We start from the raw sequence: 21,824 nt of genomic DNA on the forward strand, positions 1-21,824 counted from the left end.
ACTGTAGCAGAGTGAATGGTAATGGTAAAGAGAAAGGATAGATCCAGGAAAGTTTACAAACTCAAGTTGTTCAACTCAACTGTTTAAATATACGTTGTTTTTTACTAGTGGCTTAAGTGGGTTAAGGTGATGTGATTCGTTCGTTTACGAACACCCCCAACACGTGCATTGGATCTTATAATTTTACTTCGGTTTTGGCAAATTTCTACGGCTCACCATGGTGCGGCCCAACAATAATCAACTGCCGGAAAATCTTCCGCAGTTGCAGAACCTGATCAAGCGTGATCCGGAGTCGTACAGCGATGAGTTTCACATTCAGTACCAGCACTTTCTGAGTCTGCTGGAAGTGTTTGCTTTGAACCCGAGCGAGGAAAACAAATCTTTGGATGACACTGTCATGTTCGTGGCCCAGGTGGCGCAGTGCTATCCGGCTGCCTGCGAGCTATTCCCAAAGCACCTGGCCGATCTGCTCAGGAACTACGCCACCGTCTTGGATCCAGCCATGAGGAATTGCTTTGTCAAGGCGCTGATTCTACTGCGCAACAAGAACCTGGTGCCAGCACTGGACATATTGGAACTGTTTTTCCAGCTGTTGCGCTGCCCGGACAAGAATCTACGGACCTTTCTGCAGGCCCACATTGTCACCGACATCAAGAATATGAATGCCAAGCACAAGGATATGAAGCTAAACTCGGTAACGAATCATTTCAAGCACTTGTTGCTGGCTTATCTCGCAATCTAATCAAATACTTTGCAGAGCCTGCAAAACTTCATGTACTCCATGCTGAAAGACGCCAATCCGAAAGCCGCCAAGATGTCTGTGGACATAATGATCGAGCTGTACAAGAAGAACATCTGGAATGATCCCAAATCGGTGAATGTCATTGCCACAGTGGGCTGCTTCTCCAAGGTAACCAAGGTCCTGGTCACATCGCTGAAGTTCTTCCTCGGCCACGACGAAGAGGACGAAGAACCGGACACGGAGAGTGAAAACGAGGTGGACCTGAAGGGTGCTCTGTTGGCCAATCGGGTCAGCAAGAAGACCAAGAAGGGCCAGAAGCAACTGCAAAAGATCAAGAAGCAGGCCGTCAAGGCACAGAAGAAGAAAAAGAATGCGCCAGCGTTTAATTTCTCCGGCATTCACTTGGTGCACAACCCCCAAGGCATGGCCGAGGGCCTCTTTAAGCAGTTGCAGTCCACCAACGAGCGATTCGAGGTCAAGTTGATGCACCTTGATGTAATATCCCGTCTGATCGGCATTCACGAGCTCTTCCTGTTTGGCTATTATCCGTATATAACTCGCTTTCTGCAGCCCCATCAGCGCCAGGTGACCCGCGTGCTCCAGTTCGCCGCCCAGGCGTCCCACGAGCTGGTGCCCGGCGACATCATTGAGCCCATCCTGAAGACAGTCGCCAACAATTTCATTACAGAGCGTAACTCCAGCGATGTCATGGCCATCGGCTTGAATGCCACGCGTGAGATTTGCATGCGCTGCCCCCTGGCCATGGGCGAGGATCTGCTGCAGGACCTGGCCATGTACAAAACGTACAAGGAGAAGTCTGTGATGATGGCCGCTCGTTCGCTAATCACACTCTACCGCGAACAGTTGCCGGCTCTGCTGCATAAGAAGGATCGAGGACGGCAAACAGAGGCACAGGCGGAGCGGAAGGTTCGGGCCTATGGAGAGCGCGAAGTCCACGACACAGTACTCGGCGCCGAGGCGCTCCTCAAGAACTCCAAGACCATTGACATTGAGAGCGATGAAGATTCAGACTCAAATGATGGTCAGTGGGTGACCGTGACCCACAGCGATGGGGAAGGAGGCGGAGCAGACGACGACAACGACGAAGAGGAGGAAGATGATGATGAGATTGAAGATGAAAACGATGGGGACAGCGATGAAGGAGAGGAGGAGGAGGATGACTCCAACGCTGAGGAGGATGCAGCAAGTGACGAAGAGGCAGCTAAACAGAAAAAGGAAAAGAAAGATTTGAAAATTCTCAACCAAAAGGAGGCTGCCCAAGAACTGGCACTGACTCGCATCTTTACGGACGAAGACTTCAAGCGAATCAATGCTGCTAATCTGAAAAAGACCGTCACAAATTCCCGCAAGCGCCCGCTCGAGCAGGATCGTGCCGAATTCGTAAAGCTGAACAGCATCGAGATGATCTTCAAGAAGCGCAAGCACGACAAGGAGTCGCGTTTGGAAACTGTGCAGGCGGGCCGACAGGATCGCGAACGTTTCGGCTGGAAGGATGGACGTGTCAACGAGCACTGCTCCAAGACGAATAGCGAGAAGCGCAAGACCAAGAACTTTGGCATGATGCGTCACAAGGCGCGCTCCAAGGTGAAGAAGAGTTTCCGGGACAAGCAGATTTCCCTGCGAAAGCATCTGCTGCACCAGAAGAAGATGAAATAATCGCTGAGCATCATCGAAATGTACAAGATTTTAGATTGTTTCTTTTCCTCCCGAAAGAATGGGTATATTAAATATATTACAATTATAAGAGATACTGAGATACCCGGCTTTTATGTAAAGTGTTGTCAACTTTGTTTTATTTCATTTGAGTGTAGACTTTATACTGTGGCCTATGATGCATTAAACTAATTGAAAAAGTATTCGTTTGGCTGGAAGTCCTTGTTGGGCGGCCAACCTATCTGCGACGTTTCTCGGACTTTTTCACACGCTTGGGTCCCTTCACAAAGCACCAATCTACTTGGATGGTCTGTCCCATGATGTCGGCGCCATTGAGAGCCTCTTTTGCGGCAAGCGCCTGCTTGTGCGTCTCGTATTCAACAAGAGCGTAGCCTTTGGAGAAGCCGGTGCGACGATCCAGATTCAAATGTATGTTCTTTATCTCACCGTAGTCGCAGAACTTCTCCTGGATCTCATCCTCCTGGGCCTCCTCGTGTATGGAGGTCACAAACAGTATCCAGCCCTCGACAGACCGCTGTGGTCCCGGCTCCAGCTCGTCGTCGTCCTCGTTGCGCACCCTTTCGTAGCTGTGTATAGCCTCGCGGGTGTTGCTGTCGCTCCCGAAACCACGTCCTTTGCGGTGCTTGGCCTTTTCCTTCAAGCGCACTATGCCCTCTGTGTGCGGTGCAGGGTATTGGTGGTTTGGTTGCAGCGTGGGAGAGAGAAAATGAAAGCCATGAGACCGGCGAGCCACTAAAGACCTGCTGCGTACTCACGGTCACCGTCCTCGTCGACCTCAAACTCCTCGGCGTTGTCAATGTCCAGTACATCAGCCATTTTAAGTTAATAATACAAATCAAACAACAGAAACAAATCTGTTTTTATTTTTTGTGCAGCGTCGGCCTGGCCTGTCACGAATTTTGTCAGGGATGAAAAACAGTGTTGGAAAATGCACAATCCAATATCCAATCGAATTGTGCGCATCTCTAGCTCGCTGTCCTATCCATCTCTAGCTGCCGCATATATAAATACCGGGGTACTCGTACGTCAAATTAAGTTAAATTTGGTAGATCCCAGCGAAGCGACCTCCCGCAGAGCGTTATCAGTTAAAAGTGACCCCGCCCCATCGAGGTAGTTGCTAATGCGAGAGTGTGCTTAATCAGCCGTTCCGTGAGCTCATAATCGTTTCCGTGTTGTGAAATTACTGTCAGTGCTTTATTGCTCGGCCTGGCCCCCCTTTTTCGGTAGCATTCTTCTTCAAAATTAAATTCATCCAATCAATCGAAAATTAGGCGACTCTCGGTGGTTCCGTCGTTTTCACCATGTGTCAGCCAACGTCGCAAATGATATGCCAGCTCAAAAATATGAGTCTGTCTGGCGATCCAGAGCTGGATGGCCAGATCCGCAAATGGATACGATGGGACAGGTGCCCCAGCACCTCCTGCCAGATCATGGACGCCGTAAAGGCCCAAGACTGGGAAACGTAAGCAGTACCCCTCCCCCCTATACATTTGATAGTTTTACACAATAAATACGCCCAATTATGCATTAACAACCAGGCTGCGGAAGAGACTGTGCAACCGCATAACCTTTGGAACGGCAGGATTGCGGGCCTGCATGCGTGCCGGCTTCGATTCCATGAATGAGCTGGTGGTTATTCAGTGAGTCCCAAGCAAACATAAACCTTGTACTGGCTCACTATTGAGGCAAAAATCTCAACTGTTACAGAACCGCCCAGGGTTTGTGCGAGTACATAAAGGCGCAGTATCCGAATGCCGAAGACCAGAAGGAGCGCGGCATTGTCTTTGGCTACGATGGACGCTACAACAGCCACCGCTTTGCCGAGCTCTCGGCCATTGTCTTTCTGAACAACGACTTTCGCGTTTATCTCTTCAAGCGCTTGGTGGCCACTCCCTTAGTTCCCTATACGATTCTTAGACTTGGGTGCCTTGCCGGCGTGATGGTGACCGCCTCGCACAACCCCAAGGAGGACAATGGCTACAAGGTGTATTGGACCAACGGAGCCCAGATTATTCCGCCGCACGATGCGGGCATCCAGCAGTCGATAATGGAAAATCTCGAGCCCAAGTCCGAAAACTGGGATGACACGGCTCTCTGTTGCTCTGATATCTTGGACGATCCCTACGATGCCGTCGTTCCGTTCTATTTCGATGCCCTGAAGCGGAACTTCTCCTGTCAGCTACTGGAGATGAATGGCAAGTGCCCCATATCCTTCACGTACTCTGCCATGCACGGCGTGGGACATCCCTATGTGAAGCAGGCGTTCGAGAAGGTGCGCCTCAAACCCTTCGTTTCCGTGGTCGAGCAGGCCGAGGCAGATCCAGAGTTCCCAACCACTCCCATGCCCAATCCGGAGGAGGGCAAGACATCCTTGCAGCTGTCCATACAGACGGCAAAGCAGAACCAGAGCGAAGTCATACTCGCCAACGATCCGGATGCCGATCGCCTTGCCGTAGCCGAGATTGGGGAAGACGGCTCCTACAAGCTTTTCAGCGGCAACGAATTGGGCGCCCTGCTGGGCTGGTGGAGCCTGGAGAACTACAGGACGCGCAACCCCGATGCGGATCTGTCCAAATGCGCCATGATCGCCAGCACGGTCAGTTCGAAATTTCTTAGGAGCATGGCCAAGGAGGAAGGCTTTGAATTCCACGAAACTCTGACGGGATTCAAGTGGATGGGCAACAAGGCCATCGAGCTGCAGCAGGCAGGCAAAACCGTATTGTTTGCCTTCGAGGAGGCCATTGGCTTCATGGTGGGCACCGCCGTGCTGGACAAGGATGGAGTCAGCGCCGCAGCCCATACGGCAACAATGGCCTGCTACCTCCGCTGCACCCAGTGCATGACGCTGCAGGAGAAGCTGCGCGAAATCTTTGAGAAGTACGGCTTCCACAGCAGCGTCTGCTCGTATGTAATCTGCCGCTGTCCGCCGGTCATAGAGCGCATCTTCCATCGCCTACGCAACTTTGACGACGACCAGCCCAACACCTATCCCAAAAGCATCCTGAATGGCACGTACGAGATCGAGCACGTGCGTGATCTCACCACTGGCTACGACAGCAGCACCAGCGACAAAAAGGCCACCCTTCCGACCAGCTCCAGCTCCCAGATGATCACGTTTACCTTCAAGAATGGCGTTGTAGTCACTCTGCGCACCAGTGGCACGGAGCCTAAGGTGAAGTACTATGCGGAGATAGTAGGCAAGCCCGAGGAAAAGAACTGGCTGAAGCTGACCAACACTCTCAATACGATGGTCGAGGCCATTGTCGAGGAGTTCTACCAGCCAGCAAAGAACAATCTGGAGCGTAAGAAGGACTAAAAAAGGAACACATTCAACGGCACCGCCACATCCATATACATCGACAATCGTGATAGAACGAAACGACGACCTGGAAATAATTAACCAACCAACAATTGATAACTTGTGCACAAGCCAAAAAGCAACTGCCGTAAGAGCTGTTGACTATTAGCCATTAAATGATATACCATATATAGTTTATGTACTTATATTTATACTAGGGCAATATATTTATGAAAGAAATAAAGACAGGCAGGCAGCGACAGCAAGCAAGCGACACCAACAAATTGTGTACCATAATATCAGTATTTTAGTCTTAGTCGGGCTTAAGCAGCGGCACATTGATCGGCTGCGGCTCGAGACGCATAAGTGAATGCTGTAAGTCCCTCTTGGGGCTTCTGCTGTTGTTAAACTGCTCCCACTGCTGGAAAAACACAGCTCCTTTCGTTGTGAATTGAATTAAATTGATAGTTAAATAATAATTGATGCCCTGAGAGAACAACAGCTGTTTGTTTTCAATGGAAAATAATTTTAATCCCCCCATTCTTGTTTCCCGAAGAGTTCCACAAAAGAACGCGTAATGTGAGTACTAATGATGTGATGAAGGGGCGGGTCGTCAACCCACACTTGAAATAATTGAACTTGATATTTTAATCTTTGAAACTTGAGTGCCACCGATACGGCACAAATCTAAACAGAATCGATTGCAGGAACTGATTGATAGCCGTCGAAATCAGAGAGCGTCATTTATGTGGTTTTTGTTTTCGTTTGTTTTGCTCATTGCTTATAGGAAATGTATGAATACGACAGCTGTAATGATCGATATGGATCGATTCATTTGACAAATGTTTGTGTGATTTTGATGAATTTGAGTTAGATTTGCTGAATCCACGACGAAACCTAGTTTCAAACTAGTCCCACAAACATGGGATGACCTTTAAGTGACCCCAGTATTCGGCAGCTGGATTAATGAATAAATTAATTGCAGCATCTGGCGTCAACACACATTCGTTTAAAGCTGTTAAAAAAGTTGTTTTCTCTTTTATTTATACGGAATGGGGGGGATTGGATTGGGTTGGGTTGGGTATTCCATAAGCTAATTACACTTACAACAGAATATATTTTAAGAAAGTTGTTAATATTTAATGTATGTATATAAGGAGATGGTGTATATATACCCATATGTTGCTATATGTATATGTTTATTGGTTTTCCAATTGCTTTAAGTAATTGCCATAGAAATTGCAATGCAAAAAAATGTGCTTTGATAATTAAGCATTTAGCTAGAAAACGAAACAAAAATCATATATTGTGCATACATATACATATACATATGTATGTATGTATCTTAAGCGAAAGAGTTATCTAAGTAGCTGTTGTGTAAATATATTGATTGGGTTGTTCACTGGAACGTACATGTACAAGTACATGCATCTATGTATGTATATGTTCGAATACGAATACTACAAGTTCTTATCACTATAATTTTGCTTCTAAAAATAGTACACATATGGATTCTGTTTATGCATTGTATATATGTATGCTTGAGTGGTTGCTATGCACAGTACATGGCCTGTACTTGTATCTATTTATTTATTAGTTGATGTGTTGGCAATTATTTGTTTTTGTTTTGTTTTGTTTGTGTATAAAATGCATATCAGGCAGTCTCTTTGCTTAAAGTATTATGTATTTGTCATCAGTTGCATTCGAGTTTACAGTTTGTTTGTTAGGATTAGTCCGGCTGGAGTTTCGATTAAAAAATGTGCGTCTATAAAATCCGTGCGAGTCGCGCAAAGAGTGGCATCATTGAACCAGTGGAACCACTGTCGGCGCAAGTCCAAGTCTTGGCTAAAATTCCATTTGGAATATCTCTCAGGGGTCGTTCGTCCCTTTTCATTCTTAAGGCTATGTATGGGTCTGTACGCAACCCAATTTACACTAGATATATTTCCTAAAATAAAAATCGTTTATAAAAGAGCTGCATTGAATAGCTAGCTGCTGCATTGCTGCATTGATCTCTTGCGAAGAACCATCATCATCATTCTTATAATTAATACTTTGGGAACTTGTAAGTCATGTTTCGAGGGCTAAAACGGATACGTGTGATATGTGTTCGTGTCTGTCTAGGATGATACACTGGGCAATTGAGCATTGATTTCTGATTGATTGATATTCTGGTGTCATAAGGTCGGTTTCATGGCTAATTGATGATTTTGATTTGATTTTTGTGATGATAGAAATTCACCCTGGAATGAGGATTTCTTTCGGACAACAACAGCTCATCAGACAAACACATGCAGATAGGATGATTGTGTCTGATTGCTGTGCGTGGGCGTGATTATGGGCGGTGCATTGTGATGGTGTCATACGGAGGTCTCCGAGTTCAGCTTGAGCACAAATTTGTTGCTCTTTGGATCGACCACCTCCTCGGCGAGATTGAAATGCGGCAGCTTGTGCACGGTGACCATGAGGGAGACATCGTTTTGGATCAACTGGAACGTGCACTCGTTGCCAATGGGCCGGGAGACGATCTCATCGCAGATCAGGGACCACGACTGCACCCAGCGGCGCTCCTTCTCGCTCTGCATCACCGGCGACTCAGTCAGATATGGTTCCAGGAAGGCTCGGGGCGACAGATCATGCTTCAGACAGTGGGCCAAATGCTTGAGTATGCTCTCAAAGGTGTGCCGGGGCTGTTGTCGGGTCACGCGTAGATACTTTTGCAATGCTCGCGCCATCGAGGGGAAGACGGCCGACGCAGCCTCCTGTGGATCCAGCGGCAGGGCTGGGGCGGGCTCATTGTGTATGCGCTTGATGTGGGTGAAGGCCTCCTCGGCAGCGGTGATGAGGCGAGCGCGACGCTTCTTGACCCGTCGCTCGTACTCGTGCTCCTCGTAGAAGCGTTCGTTGTGCGACGAGTCGCGTCGCCTGGCATTGGCGGCCAGAACGGCTCGACTCTGGCTCTGCTGCTGCGAGTTGCTGACACCATCCACCTCGTAGTACTTGAAGCTGTTTGATATTTTGTTGCGTTGCGACTTGGAGATCGAAATGGGAATGCGCTCCAGATACGGATTGAAGATGGGAAAGTCGACGTAGTAGTGCTGAAGCACCCAGACGGCAGCCCTCTGTATGCTCAGCTGGCCGAGCATGTAGGAGCGCGACACTCCATCGGGGGAGCGTATGATCTTGATATAGTAGGTGGGCTGCTGGTGACGCAGCTCCAGCAAGACCACGGCCACGTAGTGGATGAACAGCAGCGTATCCACAAAGTTTGTGGCATAGGCCACCAGCGACTTGTAGTCGACAGCATCGCCGTTTGTTTCCACCACAATCTTGGCTCCGTTCGTGACCTGCACGATGTAGAAGAGCCAATAGGCGAATGTGCAGATGGTAACCAGCAGGAGGACAATGGCCCGATACAGAAAAATACGCGGCATGGTGGCTGAAGTGCGGCGCATGAATACCGCCCACAGGCCGATGGCCAGGAGCAGCAAGCGAGCAGCCAGCGACACAAGCTGGCCCTTGCATTGCTCGCTGCAGGCCAGGAGCTGGGTGCGCACCGTCTGCGTTAGCTCTGGGTGATCAAAGGCCGATGGGAAGAATCCCACGTGCGGCATCACTACCATGGCCACCGGCGAGAAGAAGGCCCCACAGCCGAGCAGAAAATAGAAGCTGGACTCTATATAGCGACGGCAGGCGAAGCCGAAGCCTTTGTCGCTCTCACGATGCCACATGTTGTTGATGTCCTCCATGGATATGCTCTGCTCGGAGGTGTTGCCAGTGACGGCCGTGGTATTCTCCCCCCAGTTCTCATCCTGGGGAAGAATCTGCACCTCTATAACCTCCTGGCCGTCACGACTCTCATCGCCTACGAATCAAACGACGAACATTAAATTAAACGCATCTCATTTCAAATCTCACTCTTCTTACCGGTCATGTTCACACTGGTCTGATAGGGAGCCATGTCGCCACGTTGAAACCCCTTGCCCGACTTGGACGAGTGCGTGCTGCGATGGGAATGACGGGAACGATCTCGATCCCTGTGGTAGCCGTTGTTCACACTTCCGCCTACGCCTACTCCTCCACCGCCACCACTACCGCCTCCACCACCAGTACCACCACCGCTATTACTATTGTTGTTGTGATTTCGAGAGCGTCTTGAGCGTCCACTATGTTCCGACTTTACGGATTCGTTTTCCATTGCAATTGGGACGCGTGCGTGGGCAATGCAGTCCAGTCGCCGCGCTCTCGCTTTGTTCCTTAATTATCTCAACCTGGCCGTGCAGCTATTTTAGTGTCTAACTGTAATTACGGCCGACGGCAGCAGGTTTTTCATATGTAGGTATGCAGGGCAGGGCGGAGTCGGAGTCGGTGGCAGACGCCGTTCGATGTGAGCGCATTGGAGACGTTGCGTGGCGTTTTATTGGGAGTCCTTCTAACTAATAATGCAACACATTATCACCACTGTGCGTGTGCATAATTGTTCCATTCACATTTTCACTATTTCACGCACATTTTTGATTTTTATTTTCTTTTTGGACGAATTTGCTTCACCCCCGACGCAGTGTGGCCACAAACTAAAAGCCGAAACCACTGGTCACACTGATCAGGAAACATTTATTTTGCAGCACTGGCTAACGAAGCCATATAAATGTTTACTCAATGTAATTTTTTGTTGCAAACAAACAATGAAAGACAAGACACAATTTTGTCTATTAAAAGATTAAATATTAATAAGTTTTTATTGGAAAACAAAAACAAAATTTTGGAATAAATACAAGGTGATCATTTCCACCCAATTCCAATGGACAATTTTCCGTCCACCTCCCAACACCTTCGATAGCTCAGTTGGTAGAGCGGTGGACTGTAGAAGTGAAAGCAAAAGTAGACATCCATAGGTCGCTGGTTCAAATCCGGCTCGAAGGATTTGTATTTGGAGAAAATATACAAATGAATTCCTTTTTTTTGTATTCTAAGTATTGTATTTCAATTTGCCAGGTACTGTTTGGTCTTCGGTAACCTTGTGCCCATGTCACGACATGACTTTATCGACGGCTTGCTAGACCTATCCCTGTCTCAAGTCAACCATGTGAAAAATTCCTTGGGTCGATTGCTTGATCTGTGCTTTGTTTCGGATCCGACCATAGCGTTGTTAACCCGAGCCCTTCCGCTCAGTATACCTGAAGACTCCTACCATCCTACATTCGAAGTGTCAGTCGATATTGGCCCTACTGTATTGGATCGAATGGGTAGGCTATCTGAACGTGTCCGCTGCTTTCGTAAAGCCGAGTTTACGAAGCTTAATAACCTTATTAGGGATTTTGATTGGTCCGCTCTGTACTTGTGCACTGACGTTATGAAAGGCACAAACATTTTTTACAATGTACTTGACACATTTTTTGATTCTTGTGTCCCACTTTCTTGTCCGGTTAGATCTGGAAAGCCTCCTTGGTTTACCAAAGAGTTATCCGGTCAAAAAAATTTAAAATCAAGACTTTATAAAAAATTTCGAGAAGTTGGTTCTCCCTCTTCTCTTTCTCACTATGTAATAGCTCGGTCAAATTTCTCCGTTCTTAACGCTCAATGCTATAAAAACTACCTATCTCGATGCAGGATACGATTTTCACAGGACCCTAAACAGTTTAACAGCTTCGTAAATAGTAAGCGTAGAACGTCCGCACATCCATCCTCGTTATCTTTTCTCAATATGTCAGCAAACAATGATCAGGCAATTGCCGATCTTTTTGCCAAACTATTCATTAACTCTTCATGCTTCCCCCCCATCTGGAAGGAATCTTTTATTATTCCGCTCCATAAGAAAGGTAGCAAGTCTGATGCAAATAATTATAGAGGTATATCTAAGTTATCCGCTATTCCTAAAATGTTTGAAAAAATTTTAACTCCGCACTTGCAACATCTCTGCAAATCACTTATATCTCCGTCCCAGCACGGATTTATAAGGCGACGATCAACAACCACAAATTTAACTTGCAGACGGTTGTCATTTACACTGATTTTAGTAAAGCATTCGATTCTGTAAACCATTCCCTTTTAGCACAAAAACTTGACCTTTTAGGGTTTCCGCCTAATCTTTTGAGATGGATTTCTAGCTACCTTCGTTCTAGGTCTCAAAGAGTCCTCTTCAAAAACTCCTTCTCTTCACCTGTTAAGGTTACTTCTGGAGTACCACAGGGCAGCCATCTAGGTCCCCTACTATTCACACTCTTTATTAATGTTCTGCCTTCAGTATTAACAAACTCTCGAGTACTCATGTATGCGGATGATGTTAAACTTTGTGTCCAGTATAAGGACATTTCACTCTCGCTTGCAATCCGATCTCAATAGCTTTCAATCATGGTGTTGTGCAAATATGTTACACCTAAATGCCTCGAAATGCAAAGTAATGACATTTCATCGCTCCAGCCCCCTTTTGGCTCCTTACAGCCTCTGCGGTGGTTCTCTTGAGAGAATTTCCTTAGTTGGTGATCTTGGTGTTAAATTAGACCCAAAGTTAAAGTTTTCTGAACACATTTCTACCAAGGTAAATAAGGCCATGGGTGTGCTTGGGTTTATAAAGGGGTGGTCAAAGGAATTTGACGACCCCTATATAACGAAGACTCTCTACATCTCGCTTGTTCGTCCGATTTTAGAGTACGGCTCTGTGTATGGTGCCCCCAGTACAAAGTACACCAGGACCGTATAGATCAGTCCAGAAAAACTTTTTACTTTTTGCTCTGCGTGGCCTTAACTGGGATGCAGGTGTGAGACTGCCATCTTATCCTCGTAGATTGCTTTTAATAAACCTTCCAACCTTAGTTAGTCGTAGAAAAATGCTTGGTGTGATTTTTATGAGCCGCATAAACTTTACGATTCCTATTAGATCTACTAGAAACTTCATTCCTTTGTTCCTTCCGCTTTGTAGATCGAATTATTCCTTGCACGAACCATTTAGGGTACTTTGCTCGGACTTCCCTCTACCACATAATATCAACTACTAATTCCCTTCCTCTTCTTAAATCACTAATACTAACACACCTTTCCCGTAATTAGTTATATTTCTTAGCTATCTTATCATGTTAGCTCTTTGAGTTGTGTTTAGCTCTAATTTTCCTCGAATTTTAGTCTAGCACCTATCTTTCCTGCATGCTCGCGATCGGTTCGGTAACAAGCGTCGCGCGTCATGCGGCAGCGCCCCTCGGTCGGTTGGGCGGGAGGAGGGCTGCGTTTCTGCCTGGGTTCCGCGCGTAACAGGCTTCGGCTTGGTGTCGCATGGGCCACTTGATGGTGCAGTCATTGCATATCAACGTCCAGACAAAGGAAAATATATATTTTTTTTTTTCTAAATACACACATCTCATGAATTTTATTCTTAACATTAAACACCGTAAAAGAAACACTTTAATGGGCAGAAACGGTGGCTAGCAGTTGTCTAGCTTGCTGATTAGTTGGATTCAATTTAATGGCGCGCTGGATCAGCTTCAGGGAACACGCCTCGTCGACAGGAATTACAGCTCGACTGGCATAGATTAGCGTTTCTGCCTCCTCGCTGGCCTTTGTGCTGCAAATAAATAGATTTTTTTAGTATAGATCGAAAAGTTTATCCTAATGCGACTTACTCGTTTCGAAGGTTTCTGTGGCCCAGCGTTAGAGCTACCAAGGCCACATTCGAGGTGGCCAGTCGATAGGACACATCTTTGGCGAAATAATCAAGCAGAAACTTGAGCAACACCTTGCGAAGGCCTGCAGAGCCGGGAAACATGCGAACCCGCTTCTGCAAATAGCGCAGAGCCTCTAGAGCACCCTCCTGAAAAGATGCATGGGTTTAGATTTGTATCCACGAAATTATAGCTTGCTTTAGTCTACGCACATTTATCAGGAGATAATGAGCTGTTAGGTAGGATATGTCGACGCAATACTTCTCATTGAAAGCGTACGCCCTGAGCTCCGACATTACGGTCCGATTTAGTTCGTTATCGCGATGCAGAACGCCCAATGCACAGGACGAGTAGAGGGCCTGAATGGGCGCATTCTTCGTCAGGATACTGGGCAAAACAAAACAATATTATTTGTAGGGATACGCAATATACAATATATATGTACAATCGATACAGACCACTGATAGAGTAGTGTTTTGGTGTCCGACTCGCCTTGGAAGGCATAAATCATAGATGCCATCGCCACCAATATGTTGGCCGCCTTGTCATCATCTTGTCCCGCCACATTGTTCAGTACAGAATTGTATATCGAATACGATTCCTGCAGCTGACCGGATCGGTAATAGGCCAGGGCCAAGCCAACGATGGGCTTAAACGTGGCATGGGACACTGTATTTAAGGCGCTGACTGCCTGATCCGGCTGGTCCAGTATTAGGTACAAGTACCCCAGATTCGTATACAATGTGTCCCGTTCGGCGCCAGGCTCGCACAACTGGCAGGCGCGTGTATACGCTTTGATGGCCTGATGGTAAAGCTTTTTGCGGGCACACAAGAATCCCTGGAACGTGAGTGAGGCAATACTGGCCTCCGACTCTTCGTTTTGGACATACCTGTGTACAAAAAAGGGAATACATTTCGGAGGAAAATAGCTATGAATGATGCAACGTACCAATTAATGGCATCCAATGCGTAGACATCCGCGTACATGTGCCCAATCGCATGTCTGTTGTGGGGCTTGGCCCGGGCGACGGGATCAGAGAGCACCGCACACACCCAGTAGGCGAATCCGAGTGCCGCCTCCGGATGATAATCAAACTGCTGGCAATGGCGGAACAGATCGAAGGCCTCTTCCTGGTCGCCAATCAGTTCTGCTACCATTGCCTGTCCTATCCAAGCATTGGCATAAATCGGGCTCGATTGCTGGGCGCGCTTAAAGGCCTCATTGGCCAGTCGAATGTCGTTCGCTTTGATGTACAATACGCCGAGGTTGGTCCATGTCGTGAAGGATTTGCGATCTAGATTCAGCGCTTGGATGAAGCAGTGCTGAGCCAGCGGCCAGTTCTCGTGCTCCGCATGCATATTGATGACGCCGAGCAGGTTCCAGTTCTGCCAGCGGTTGCTTTGCTCCTTGATCGCTCTCTTACACACCTTAGCAGCCGTTTCCAGGTGGCTCTTTGCCTCTTCGGGAACGAAAATAGCGCTGTAATAGCTGGCCAGGGCCAATTCGTACCACAGATATGTGTTCTGCTTCAGTTTCAGGGCGCACAGATAGAAGCGCTGTGCCAGTTGCAGGAGATCTTTGCGTGATAGATAGGCAATCGCCTCCTCGCGCTTGGCCAAGCTGCCAGCCACGTCCAAGTTTGCCAGGGAGGCCGGCAGCTGTGCCGTCTGCAGAAATACACTGGCCGTGAGACGCCACAGCCAAACCATGCCCTGTGCCTCTGGCTGGGTGAATGCGCTGCAAGAGACTTGTAAAATAAACCATGCATTGAGGACTGAACGGTGCCAAACCTTTGCAGATGTCCCACAGCGGATTGGAAATGCTGTTTGGCGCGTCCGTAAAGATTTTGGGACTTCAGATTGTTGGCCATGCCAATGTGCGCCTCTGCGGCGCCCCTCAGTCCCGGCAAGTAGTTCGGATTCAATTTGAGCAGCGTATCGAAATCTTCCATCGCCTCGGTGTACATGCGAATCGTCTAGGAGACAATACATAATCAATAGATAACCTGAGCTGGCAACCATTTCTGCTTACCGTCTTGATCACGGCTATCTGGAGCAGAGCATAACAGTTGACTGGGGACAGCTCGAGGATTTTCTGGAAGACGCGAATAGCCGAGTTGTACGCGCCTCGAGCCGCATAGGCATCGCCCAGTGATTCCCAATAGACCATGCACCGAAAGTCGTGCTTGATGGCAATGCGAAAGCATTGGATTGCCTATAAGTACGTACTTAAACTCTGATCTGTGATCTGTGCCATTTCATGTACGTACATTATCCCATTTCTTTACTTGCAGAAAGTGCAGGCCCAGCTTGTACTGCAAGCGGATGGACTCGTCATTACTCAAATACCGAAGGGTGTTTAGCAGGAGCGTCTCATTCAGTTCTTCCTCGCCCAGCTGCTGGTAAATAAAGCTCAAGGCATCCACAGCCTCCTCCGCCAGGGCATTGAGGCTAATGCACTTCTCGTAGCATTTGCGGGCGCGGGCCACATCACCAGTGGCCAGTGGATACAAGCGACCCAGATAGTCGAAACACTCGGCAACATGCGGCCGCAGTCGAGCGGCCCTTAGCATGCAGCTGAGGGCCTCTGCATAGTTTTTCTGCTCCATTTGCAGCTTGCCACATAGCAGCAGCGCCTCAAACGACTCGTCGTTGCCAATTGCCTGAATGGCCTCAGCAGGTGATCTGAGCATTAAGAGGTATTAATATGGGTAAACTTTTCCACAAATGTTCATTCTTCGCTTACAAGAGAAATTCCGCTTTGGAAAGTGCATCCAATGGCAACTCTTTGAGCAGCTGCACCTCGCCCAACTTGAAGTAGCAGCTAAAAGGAACGACTTTGGCTATACAATTAATGGCGGAATATGGTGGGGTAGCTTACCGAGCCAAGGCTCGAACATTCGGTTCTGATTTATCGTGTTGTCCCAGCAGCACTTTGACGGCTTCCCGCAATTTGGATTCATCCTTTTCATAAGACAGACACTGGGCCACAGAAATTGCATGTGTTTGGCCGAGTTGCTGCCAGAGTTGCAGAGCCAGCTTGTAGGCCCCAAACTCCATATGGATTCGGGCCAGGAGCTCCAGTGTCACCTTGTAAGTGGGATGGCTCTGATGGGCATGCACAGCAAATTGCCTGGCTGGAACATACTGGCCCTGGGCGTAGAGATCGAATGCCTTAATCAGCAGCGCCAAGTTGGAGCTGGGGTTTAGTTCCAGCAAGTGATCGGCATATGCTTGGATTGGCAGTTTCAGCTCCTGCTGCCAGGCACCATTGTCCGGCTGATTGTGGTTTTCGCAGTATGTCTTGCATATCCATTCGTAGCCATAGACATCCTTGGGATGGGACACTGTCATGTTGCAGGCGTGGCGTACGCAGGCCACATAGTCCTTCTGCTTGTAGAGCCATTTAAGGTAGCGTTTGTACAACAAACTCTTCACACTTGGCTCAGAGATGTCCAGCAGCGCTTCCATCGTTTTGGTGTACTACAAGTTCGAGGAATTGGGATTAGTTTGTGTTACGATTGCTACGAGAAGGGATACCAACAAGTTCATTATCTTCTGTCGATATCTCAAAATCCTGAGCAAACCAAATGCGTCCCAGATATTCTTGGAGTTTGGCATAATGGGAATCGTGAGGATTCTGTGCCCGCTTTTTGAGCACTTTAAAGCACAGGGGTGCCACAGTTGCATCCGAGGCCAGCGCGAAAAGCTTCTCCCAGTAGTCTACGGCTTTTTCACTGAAATTCGCAAATTAGCTCTTGGATGAGCGTCCATCATTTCAACAGTTTCTTACGGTAGCAGTTCCACAAGCTCATTATAGATCTCTGGCAGCTCGGCAATGGGCGCGCAATTAGCGAGTCCCTGCAGGGCAACGGTAGCGGGGCCTTCCGTGTACTCAATCGACTTTCGCAGGCTCTTTGCCGCCTCTTCCTTGTCCACGTTCTGATAGGCGGCACCAAGCAACAAGTACCCCATAGCATTGCTCTTCGGGTCGGCTTTTAGTAGGCGCTGAAAGCAGCAACTTTAGCAATGCAACAACTAATTGAAATGACGTGTACACACCTGGCACTTGTGAATGGCGTCCGCATGCTTGCCAAGCTTGATTGTCTCCCGAATATCCTTGATTAGTGCCTTGGATTCTTTCGAACTCATCCTAAATAATTTTCTTTTGTTTTTATAATTTTGCACCGTAAACACAGTGCTGTGAAGTGACAGTGCTGTAAACTGAGCTGTTGCTAGTGCTGGAAAACTCATAGTGCTGTTGGTCCACAACAATCCATCACGAAATCCGAATGTGCTTTGGAAATGCCTATAACTTGCAAATCAAAATGTGGCAAAGCAGCAGCCCTCAAGGTAAGTCTTAAGTAATGTACCCCGCAATGAGTATCAATGTGTTTCACTTACACAGCGCCCAAAAACTGGAGATGCCCTGTGCAAGGAGTGTTTCTTTGCCGCCTTTGAGGCCGAAATCCACCACACGATCACCTCGAGCAAGCTGTTCCGGCGGGGCGAGAAGGTAGCCGTAGCAGCAAGCGGTGGCAAGGATTCGACGGTTCTGGCACACGTGTAGGTTCATCTTTGAACCCCATCCCCCTTTAAGCACCGTTTAACTGTTGACATTGCAGGATGAAGCTGCTGAATGAGCGCCACGATTACGGACTAGAGCTTGTTTTGCTCTCCATTGACGAGGGCATTACTGGCTATCGAGACGACAGTCTGGAGACGGTTAAACGGAACCGTGACGATTATAAAATGCCACTGAAAATCTTGTCCTACGAAGAGCTATACGGCTGGACCATGGATCGCATTGTATCGCAGATTGGACGCTCCAACAACTGCACGTTTTGCGGAGTATTTCGCCGCCAGGCCTTGGATAGGGGCGCCAAGCTGTTGTGCGTCGACAGCATAGCCACTGGTCACAATGCGGACGATATTGCAGAGACCGTTTTGATGAATGTACTGCGTGGAGACACGGCTCGTCTGCGACGTTGCACAGACATCAGAACTGGTGGTGGCCAAGACTCCATACCCCGCGTGAAGCCACTCAAATATAGCTACGAAAAAGGAGATCGTCATGTACGCGCACTACAAGAAGCTCGTCTACTTTTCGACAGAATGCGTCTTTGCCCCAAATGCGTATCGGGGTCACGCCCGGGCTTTCCTCAAGGATTTAGAAAAAGTGCGCCCCTCCGTCATAATGGACATCATCTACTCGGGCGAGCAATTACGCTTCAAAGATACGGCCAAAAACCCTGTGCGCGGCACGTGCAATCGCTGCGGCTTTGTTTCGTCCCAGCAACCATGCAAAGCCTGCGTTCTGCTCGAGGGTCTCAACCGCGGACTGCCCAAGCTGGGCATTGGAAAGAAGTCCAAGGGCGATCGCATGATCGCCAGGCAGGACCAAGAGCTGGCCCTTAGAGAACGTGCAAATTTAGTAAAAAACGATTTTTAATACTTTAAATGGAGTCATTTATTATAATTTATTGGTTTATGTGCACAAATTTCGTGTCTTTGGGTGAGAGACACGTGGGGGGGACGCCAGAGTGTATCATGTTGAACCTGCAAAGATAGAAAATGTACTATTAGCAAGGTGCATTCGACATCTATAATATAAAAATGTTTGTATATGAAGCTCAGTGCCAATTTTTTAACCATGGTCCATACACGGTCAAGCGAGACTCCCTATCTCCAAAAAAATATTGAAGAAGTTTGTCAACACTTGACTTTTATATGGTGTCTGTGAATGGTTTAAGTGATCATCATTGAAATTCCCATACAGCCACCTACAAATGTCAATCAATACTAACCTAAATTGGCCCATAGTGTTCCGTCGGTCACAAACCCAAAATACCTGCAAAAAGGAGAGATAACTATTTAACAAAGTTGAACACAAACTAATAATAGGAACTACACTTGGCAACTTCAGTAGTTAATAGTTAAATTGATTGAATCACAACGGTTCATAAGAGATGTCAGAAAATAAAGATATTCATCAGAGTATTAAATGTTGGTGCCGGAGCATCGCTTTATAATTACCATTTAGATCAGCGATCGGCAAGGCCGTCTTATGTGCATAAGAAATGACGCTGCTGCTGCTTTCCCGATCTCGCACACGTGTCGTGTGTAACAGTGTTTGTACAATGCATACACTGCATGCGAATTGCCGACGACCGATTTAGATGGTCTTCATTGAATTGAAGATTCTAGGTATCCACCGATTACCTACAAAACAGAAATTAACATTCGTTAGTCAAATAAATTTTTAAAAAAACTAAATTTAATTTAGAACGATTTCAGAAGTTAAGTATTGAATCACAACGGTTCATAAGAGATGTCAGAAAATAGTTATATTCATCAGAGTATTGCCCCACTGCGCCCACAAGTATAAATTGTATAATTACCATTTTGTAGTTCAGTTGTAGAACACGTGCTGGGTATATCATGTCTTTCATTTTGTATCTGCACAGAAAATAATGGATCCATCATTAGTACAGTCCAGGTAAAATTCTGGTATACATATTTTTAGGGGCTCAAAGTGTCGACTTTACAAAGAAAATATGCACCGCAAATTCAGATATAACAAATTTGGGTTATGCTTGGGCAAAGTACAATTGATCTACGAACAAGTAAAAAGCACTAGCTAAAGTGGAGAGTTCTTTACACCAGCGACTCGTGTTCGCGCACTTAAACTGAGAAAGAGTGCTAAAACTTACCCATTTTCAATTGCCATGCGTACAGACGCAGCATCCCATACACAAGAAATCACCTGGAATATAATTGAACACATTAAATTATAGATGATTTAATGGCGAAAGGGCTGTTTAAGCAGCAGACGATTCTAGACCACGTGACTGCAAAGTAAATTGCAATCGGTCTAGTTACATTTTGCGGACGCTCAACTTAATCTTGCAACATTGAGTTCTGCAAACAAGTTTAATGAACCAATTCGCAGTTATATTCGATGCAATCTTTCAATACATTATTTCTTTAATTCAGGTACTCACATTTTTTTAACAAATTTTTTGTGATTAAATCGTCGTATGGATGACGGGGTTTGATCGCAGCTATATTGCCGCATTGATCAGATACTGGTGATAATCGTATATTGATTTTTTTCCGTGTCGACACGTGCCTTTGACACTTTTTGTTGAGGTTATGTTTTTTCCGACGGTGCAGCTATTTCCAACATGTTCATGGTGGCCGCATGACTATAAGTTGGTTTTTCGACGTCGACAGACGGAGTGTTAATAAATTTCCACGCCACGAGGAGTCAATGCATTGAGGTCACTATCGATAGTATCGATATTTTGCTGCTAGCCTCTACTATCGATGGTTTTGAGACTATCATGAGCTACAGTAGTTGCGCTTTTTATATGTTTGGATTGGCTGCTATAAAATACGTAGACACATTTGTAAACACATCGACAGGTGGCATCTAATTTTTACAATGGACAAGGTCCTAAAAGGTTTCAATGGTTTTTTAATAATTATTAGAGCTATCACGATAGTATCGATTGTTTTTTCAAAACATTCAACGTTGATATTCCGTTTAATATTACTAGCTAGCTGGGACTCTCAGCCCTAAACAAATAATTTTATCCGATAGATACATAAATTTTCTACAGTATTGGCAAGGTTTTGGAAGTCCTTTTTATTGGATTATTTACATATTAAGGTTCAAACAAAAACAACATAAAACGAATGTGACGTCGTTTTGTGGCGCTGCCAGACTCGTCCAATTCGTAGTTGCTGCGGGCTGCCATACCGAGATATTTTGTGATATGAAATTCGTCCATTTTGATATTCAGTTTAATATTACTAGATAGTTGGCCCTCTTAGCCCTAAAAAGATAATTTTATCCGATTCCTCAATGAATTTTGTTTAGGATTGGCTAGCTTTCAGAACTATTTTTCATATAATTGTGTACATATTAAGGTTCAAGCAAAAGCGGCCAAAGCATAAAACGTAAATGTTGACTAGATGTGACGTCAATGTTGCTGGCCAACCAAGTTTCTTTTATGCGTAAGGACTTTTGTATACCTTATTTCTTTTAATTTATGCTAATTTTGTTCTTCCAAGCTCCATTGAAACATTATTTATGATTTATCCTAGATTGACATGTTATTTACCTATTAATGCACATGTTTCTGTTTTATATATACATTTATCCCGGTTCTGATACCTCTTATTGGAACCCGTCAGCTGCCAAATTTCGTTAATATCTTGAAAACAGAGACTGAGTAGTTTCTGCATTAATTGGAGCCTGATATTACAAACAATATCTCAAGTCCATAATATCCATTTTCCCAAGGTATGCAAAGTTGCTACTTCATTTCCCCATGTTGCTGACATTTTTCCCATACAAATCAAATGTTCTTAACTGATATTTTTCGACTGTCGAAAATTATAAAATTGCTTGTTTTGAGGAACACAATCC

General features: G+C 46.4%; 6 protein-coding genes, 1 long non-coding RNA gene and 3 other non-coding genes across 12 annotated transcripts; 4 read left to right on the top strand and 6 right to left on the bottom strand.

Moving 5' to 3' along the window:
• Positions 1 to 133: 133 nt before the first annotated feature.
• Positions 134 to 2,445, top strand: LOC111073567 (protein SDA1 homolog). The gene is made up of 2 exons (XM_022365934.2): positions 134 to 694; positions 758 to 2,445. The coding sequence occupies exons 1-2, from the start codon at positions 218 to 220 to the stop codon at positions 2,417 to 2,419; spliced, it is 2,139 nt and encodes a 712-aa protein (XP_022221626.2). The 5' UTR covers positions 134 to 217; the 3' UTR covers positions 2,420 to 2,445.
• Positions 2,446 to 2,519: 74 nt separating this feature from the next.
• Positions 2,520 to 3,351, bottom strand: LOC111073579 (RNA-binding protein 8A). Its single transcript, XM_022365953.2, has 2 exons — positions 3,193 to 3,351; positions 2,520 to 3,091 (listed from the first exon to the last, which is right to left on the bottom strand). The coding sequence occupies exons 1-2, from the start codon at positions 3,251 to 3,253 to the stop codon at positions 2,655 to 2,657; spliced, it is 498 nt and encodes a 165-aa protein (XP_022221645.2). The 5' UTR covers positions 3,254 to 3,351; the 3' UTR covers positions 2,520 to 2,654.
• Positions 3,352 to 3,453: 102 nt separating this feature from the next.
• Positions 3,454 to 6,015, top strand: LOC111073570 (phosphoglucomutase-2). Its single transcript, XM_022365942.2, has 3 exons — positions 3,454 to 3,899; positions 3,976 to 4,077; positions 4,145 to 6,015. The coding sequence occupies exons 1-3, from the start codon at positions 3,739 to 3,741 to the stop codon at positions 5,751 to 5,753; spliced, it is 1,872 nt and encodes a 623-aa protein (XP_022221634.2). The 5' UTR covers positions 3,454 to 3,738; the 3' UTR covers positions 5,754 to 6,015.
• Positions 6,016 to 6,750: 735 nt separating this feature from the next.
• Positions 6,751 to 10,308, bottom strand: LOC111073571 (vang-like protein 1). Its single transcript, XM_022365943.2, has 2 exons — positions 9,663 to 10,308; positions 6,751 to 9,600 (listed from the first exon to the last, which is right to left on the bottom strand). The coding sequence occupies exons 1-2, from the start codon at positions 9,931 to 9,933 to the stop codon at positions 8,096 to 8,098; spliced, it is 1,776 nt and encodes a 591-aa protein (XP_022221635.1). The 5' UTR covers positions 9,934 to 10,308; the 3' UTR covers positions 6,751 to 8,095.
• Positions 10,309 to 10,565: 257 nt separating this feature from the next.
• Trnay-gua lies at positions 10,566 to 10,658 on the top strand. Its single transcript has 2 exons — positions 10,566 to 10,602; positions 10,623 to 10,658. It is a non-coding gene; the product is annotated as a tRNA-Tyr (tRNA).
• A 2,380-nt stretch (positions 10,659 to 13,038) lies between these two features.
• LOC111073565 (tetratricopeptide repeat protein 37) lies at positions 13,039 to 17,605 on the bottom strand. The gene is made up of 13 exons (XM_041592792.1): positions 17,450 to 17,605; positions 17,181 to 17,395; positions 16,932 to 17,124; positions 16,269 to 16,870; positions 16,134 to 16,211; positions 15,658 to 16,072; positions 15,420 to 15,602; positions 15,179 to 15,363; positions 14,337 to 15,125; positions 13,846 to 14,277; positions 13,600 to 13,774; positions 13,349 to 13,536; positions 13,039 to 13,290 (listed from the first exon to the last, which is right to left on the bottom strand). Exons 1-13 carry the CDS (start codon positions 17,537 to 17,539, stop codon positions 13,131 to 13,133), a joined length of 3,705 nt encoding a protein of 1,234 aa, XP_041448726.1. The 5' UTR covers positions 17,540 to 17,605; the 3' UTR covers positions 13,039 to 13,130.
• A 6-nt stretch (positions 17,606 to 17,611) lies between these two features.
• On the top strand, positions 17,612 to 18,909 carry LOC111073574 (cytoplasmic tRNA 2-thiolation protein 1). The gene is given in 4 exon segments (XM_041592798.1): positions 17,612 to 17,740; positions 17,796 to 17,953; positions 18,013 to 18,448; positions 18,450 to 18,909. Coding segments are annotated over 4 exon segments (1,032 nt in total). The 5' UTR covers positions 17,612 to 17,692; the 3' UTR covers positions 18,840 to 18,909.
• Positions 18,835 to 20,411, bottom strand: LOC111073580. Of its 3 annotated transcripts, none has more exons than XR_002607724.2 (6): positions 20,392 to 20,411; positions 20,101 to 20,153; positions 19,789 to 19,846; positions 19,424 to 19,609; positions 19,195 to 19,238; positions 18,835 to 18,946 (listed from the first exon to the last, which is right to left on the bottom strand). It is a non-coding gene; the product is annotated as an uncharacterized LOC111073580 (long non-coding RNA). The 3 variants fall into 3 exon arrangements; XR_002607725.2 differs by having other exon boundaries at positions 20,101 to 20,308; XR_005967696.1 differs by lacking the exon at positions 20,392 to 20,411 and having other exon boundaries at positions 18,836 to 18,946; positions 20,101 to 20,315.
• LOC121404162 lies at positions 19,306 to 19,389 on the bottom strand. Its single transcript, XR_005967771.1, has one exon. It is a non-coding gene; the product is annotated as a small nucleolar RNA Me28S-Gm3255 (small nucleolar RNA).
• Positions 19,677 to 19,751, bottom strand: LOC121404163. Its single transcript, XR_005967772.1, has one exon. It is a non-coding gene; the product is annotated as a small nucleolar RNA Me28S-Gm3255 (small nucleolar RNA).
• Positions 20,412 to 21,824: the final 1,413 nt, after the last annotated feature.

This window comes from Drosophila obscura, unplaced genomic scaffold (assembly GCF_018151105.1).
Source record: "Drosophila obscura isolate BZ-5 IFL unplaced genomic scaffold, ASM1815110v1 contig_186, whole genome shotgun sequence".
In the NCBI taxonomy this organism is placed as follows: domain Eukaryota; kingdom Metazoa; phylum Arthropoda; class Insecta; order Diptera; family Drosophilidae; genus Drosophila; species Drosophila obscura.

Coding starts and splice junctions, on each gene's coding strand:
- LOC111073571 (XM_022365943.2), bottom strand. CDS start 9,933: ATGGAAAACGAATCCGTAAAGTCGGAACATAGTGGACGCTCAAGACGC. Junction 9,601..9,662: donor GACCAGTGTGAACATGACCG/GTAAGAAGAGTG, acceptor TTTGATTCGTAG/GCGATGAGAGTCGTGACGGC.
- LOC111073565 (XM_041592792.1), bottom strand. CDS start 17,539: ATGAGTTCGAAAGAATCCAAGGCACTAATCAAGGATATTCGGGAGACA. Junction 17,125..17,180: donor GAGCTTGTGGAACTGCTACC/GTAAGAAACTGT, acceptor TGCGAATTTCAG/TGAAAAAGCCGTAGACTACT. Junction 16,212..16,268: donor AATGTTCGAGCCTTGGCTCG/GTAAGCTACCCC, acceptor CGTTCCTTTTAG/CTGCTACTTCAAGTTGGGCG.
- LOC111073579 (XM_022365953.2), bottom strand. CDS start 3,253: ATGGCTGATGTACTGGACATTGACAACGCCGAGGAGTTTGAGGTCGAC. Junction 3,092..3,192: donor GGTCGACGAGGACGGTGACC/GTGAGTACGCAG, acceptor CACCGCACACAG/AGGGCATAGTGCGCTTGAAG.
- LOC111073567 (XM_022365934.2), top strand. CDS start 218: ATGGTGCGGCCCAACAATAATCAACTGCCGGAAAATCTTCCGCAGTTG. Junction 695..757: donor AGGATATGAAGCTAAACTCG/GTAACGAATCAT, acceptor AATACTTTGCAG/AGCCTGCAAAACTTCATGTA.
- LOC111073570 (XM_022365942.2), top strand. CDS start 3,739: ATGTGTCAGCCAACGTCGCAAATGATATGCCAGCTCAAAAATATGAGT. Junction 3,900..3,975: donor AAGGCCCAAGACTGGGAAAC/GTAAGCAGTACC, acceptor ATTAACAACCAG/GCTGCGGAAGAGACTGTGCA. Junction 4,078..4,144: donor AATGAGCTGGTGGTTATTCA/GTGAGTCCCAAG, acceptor CAACTGTTACAG/AACCGCCCAGGGTTTGTGCG.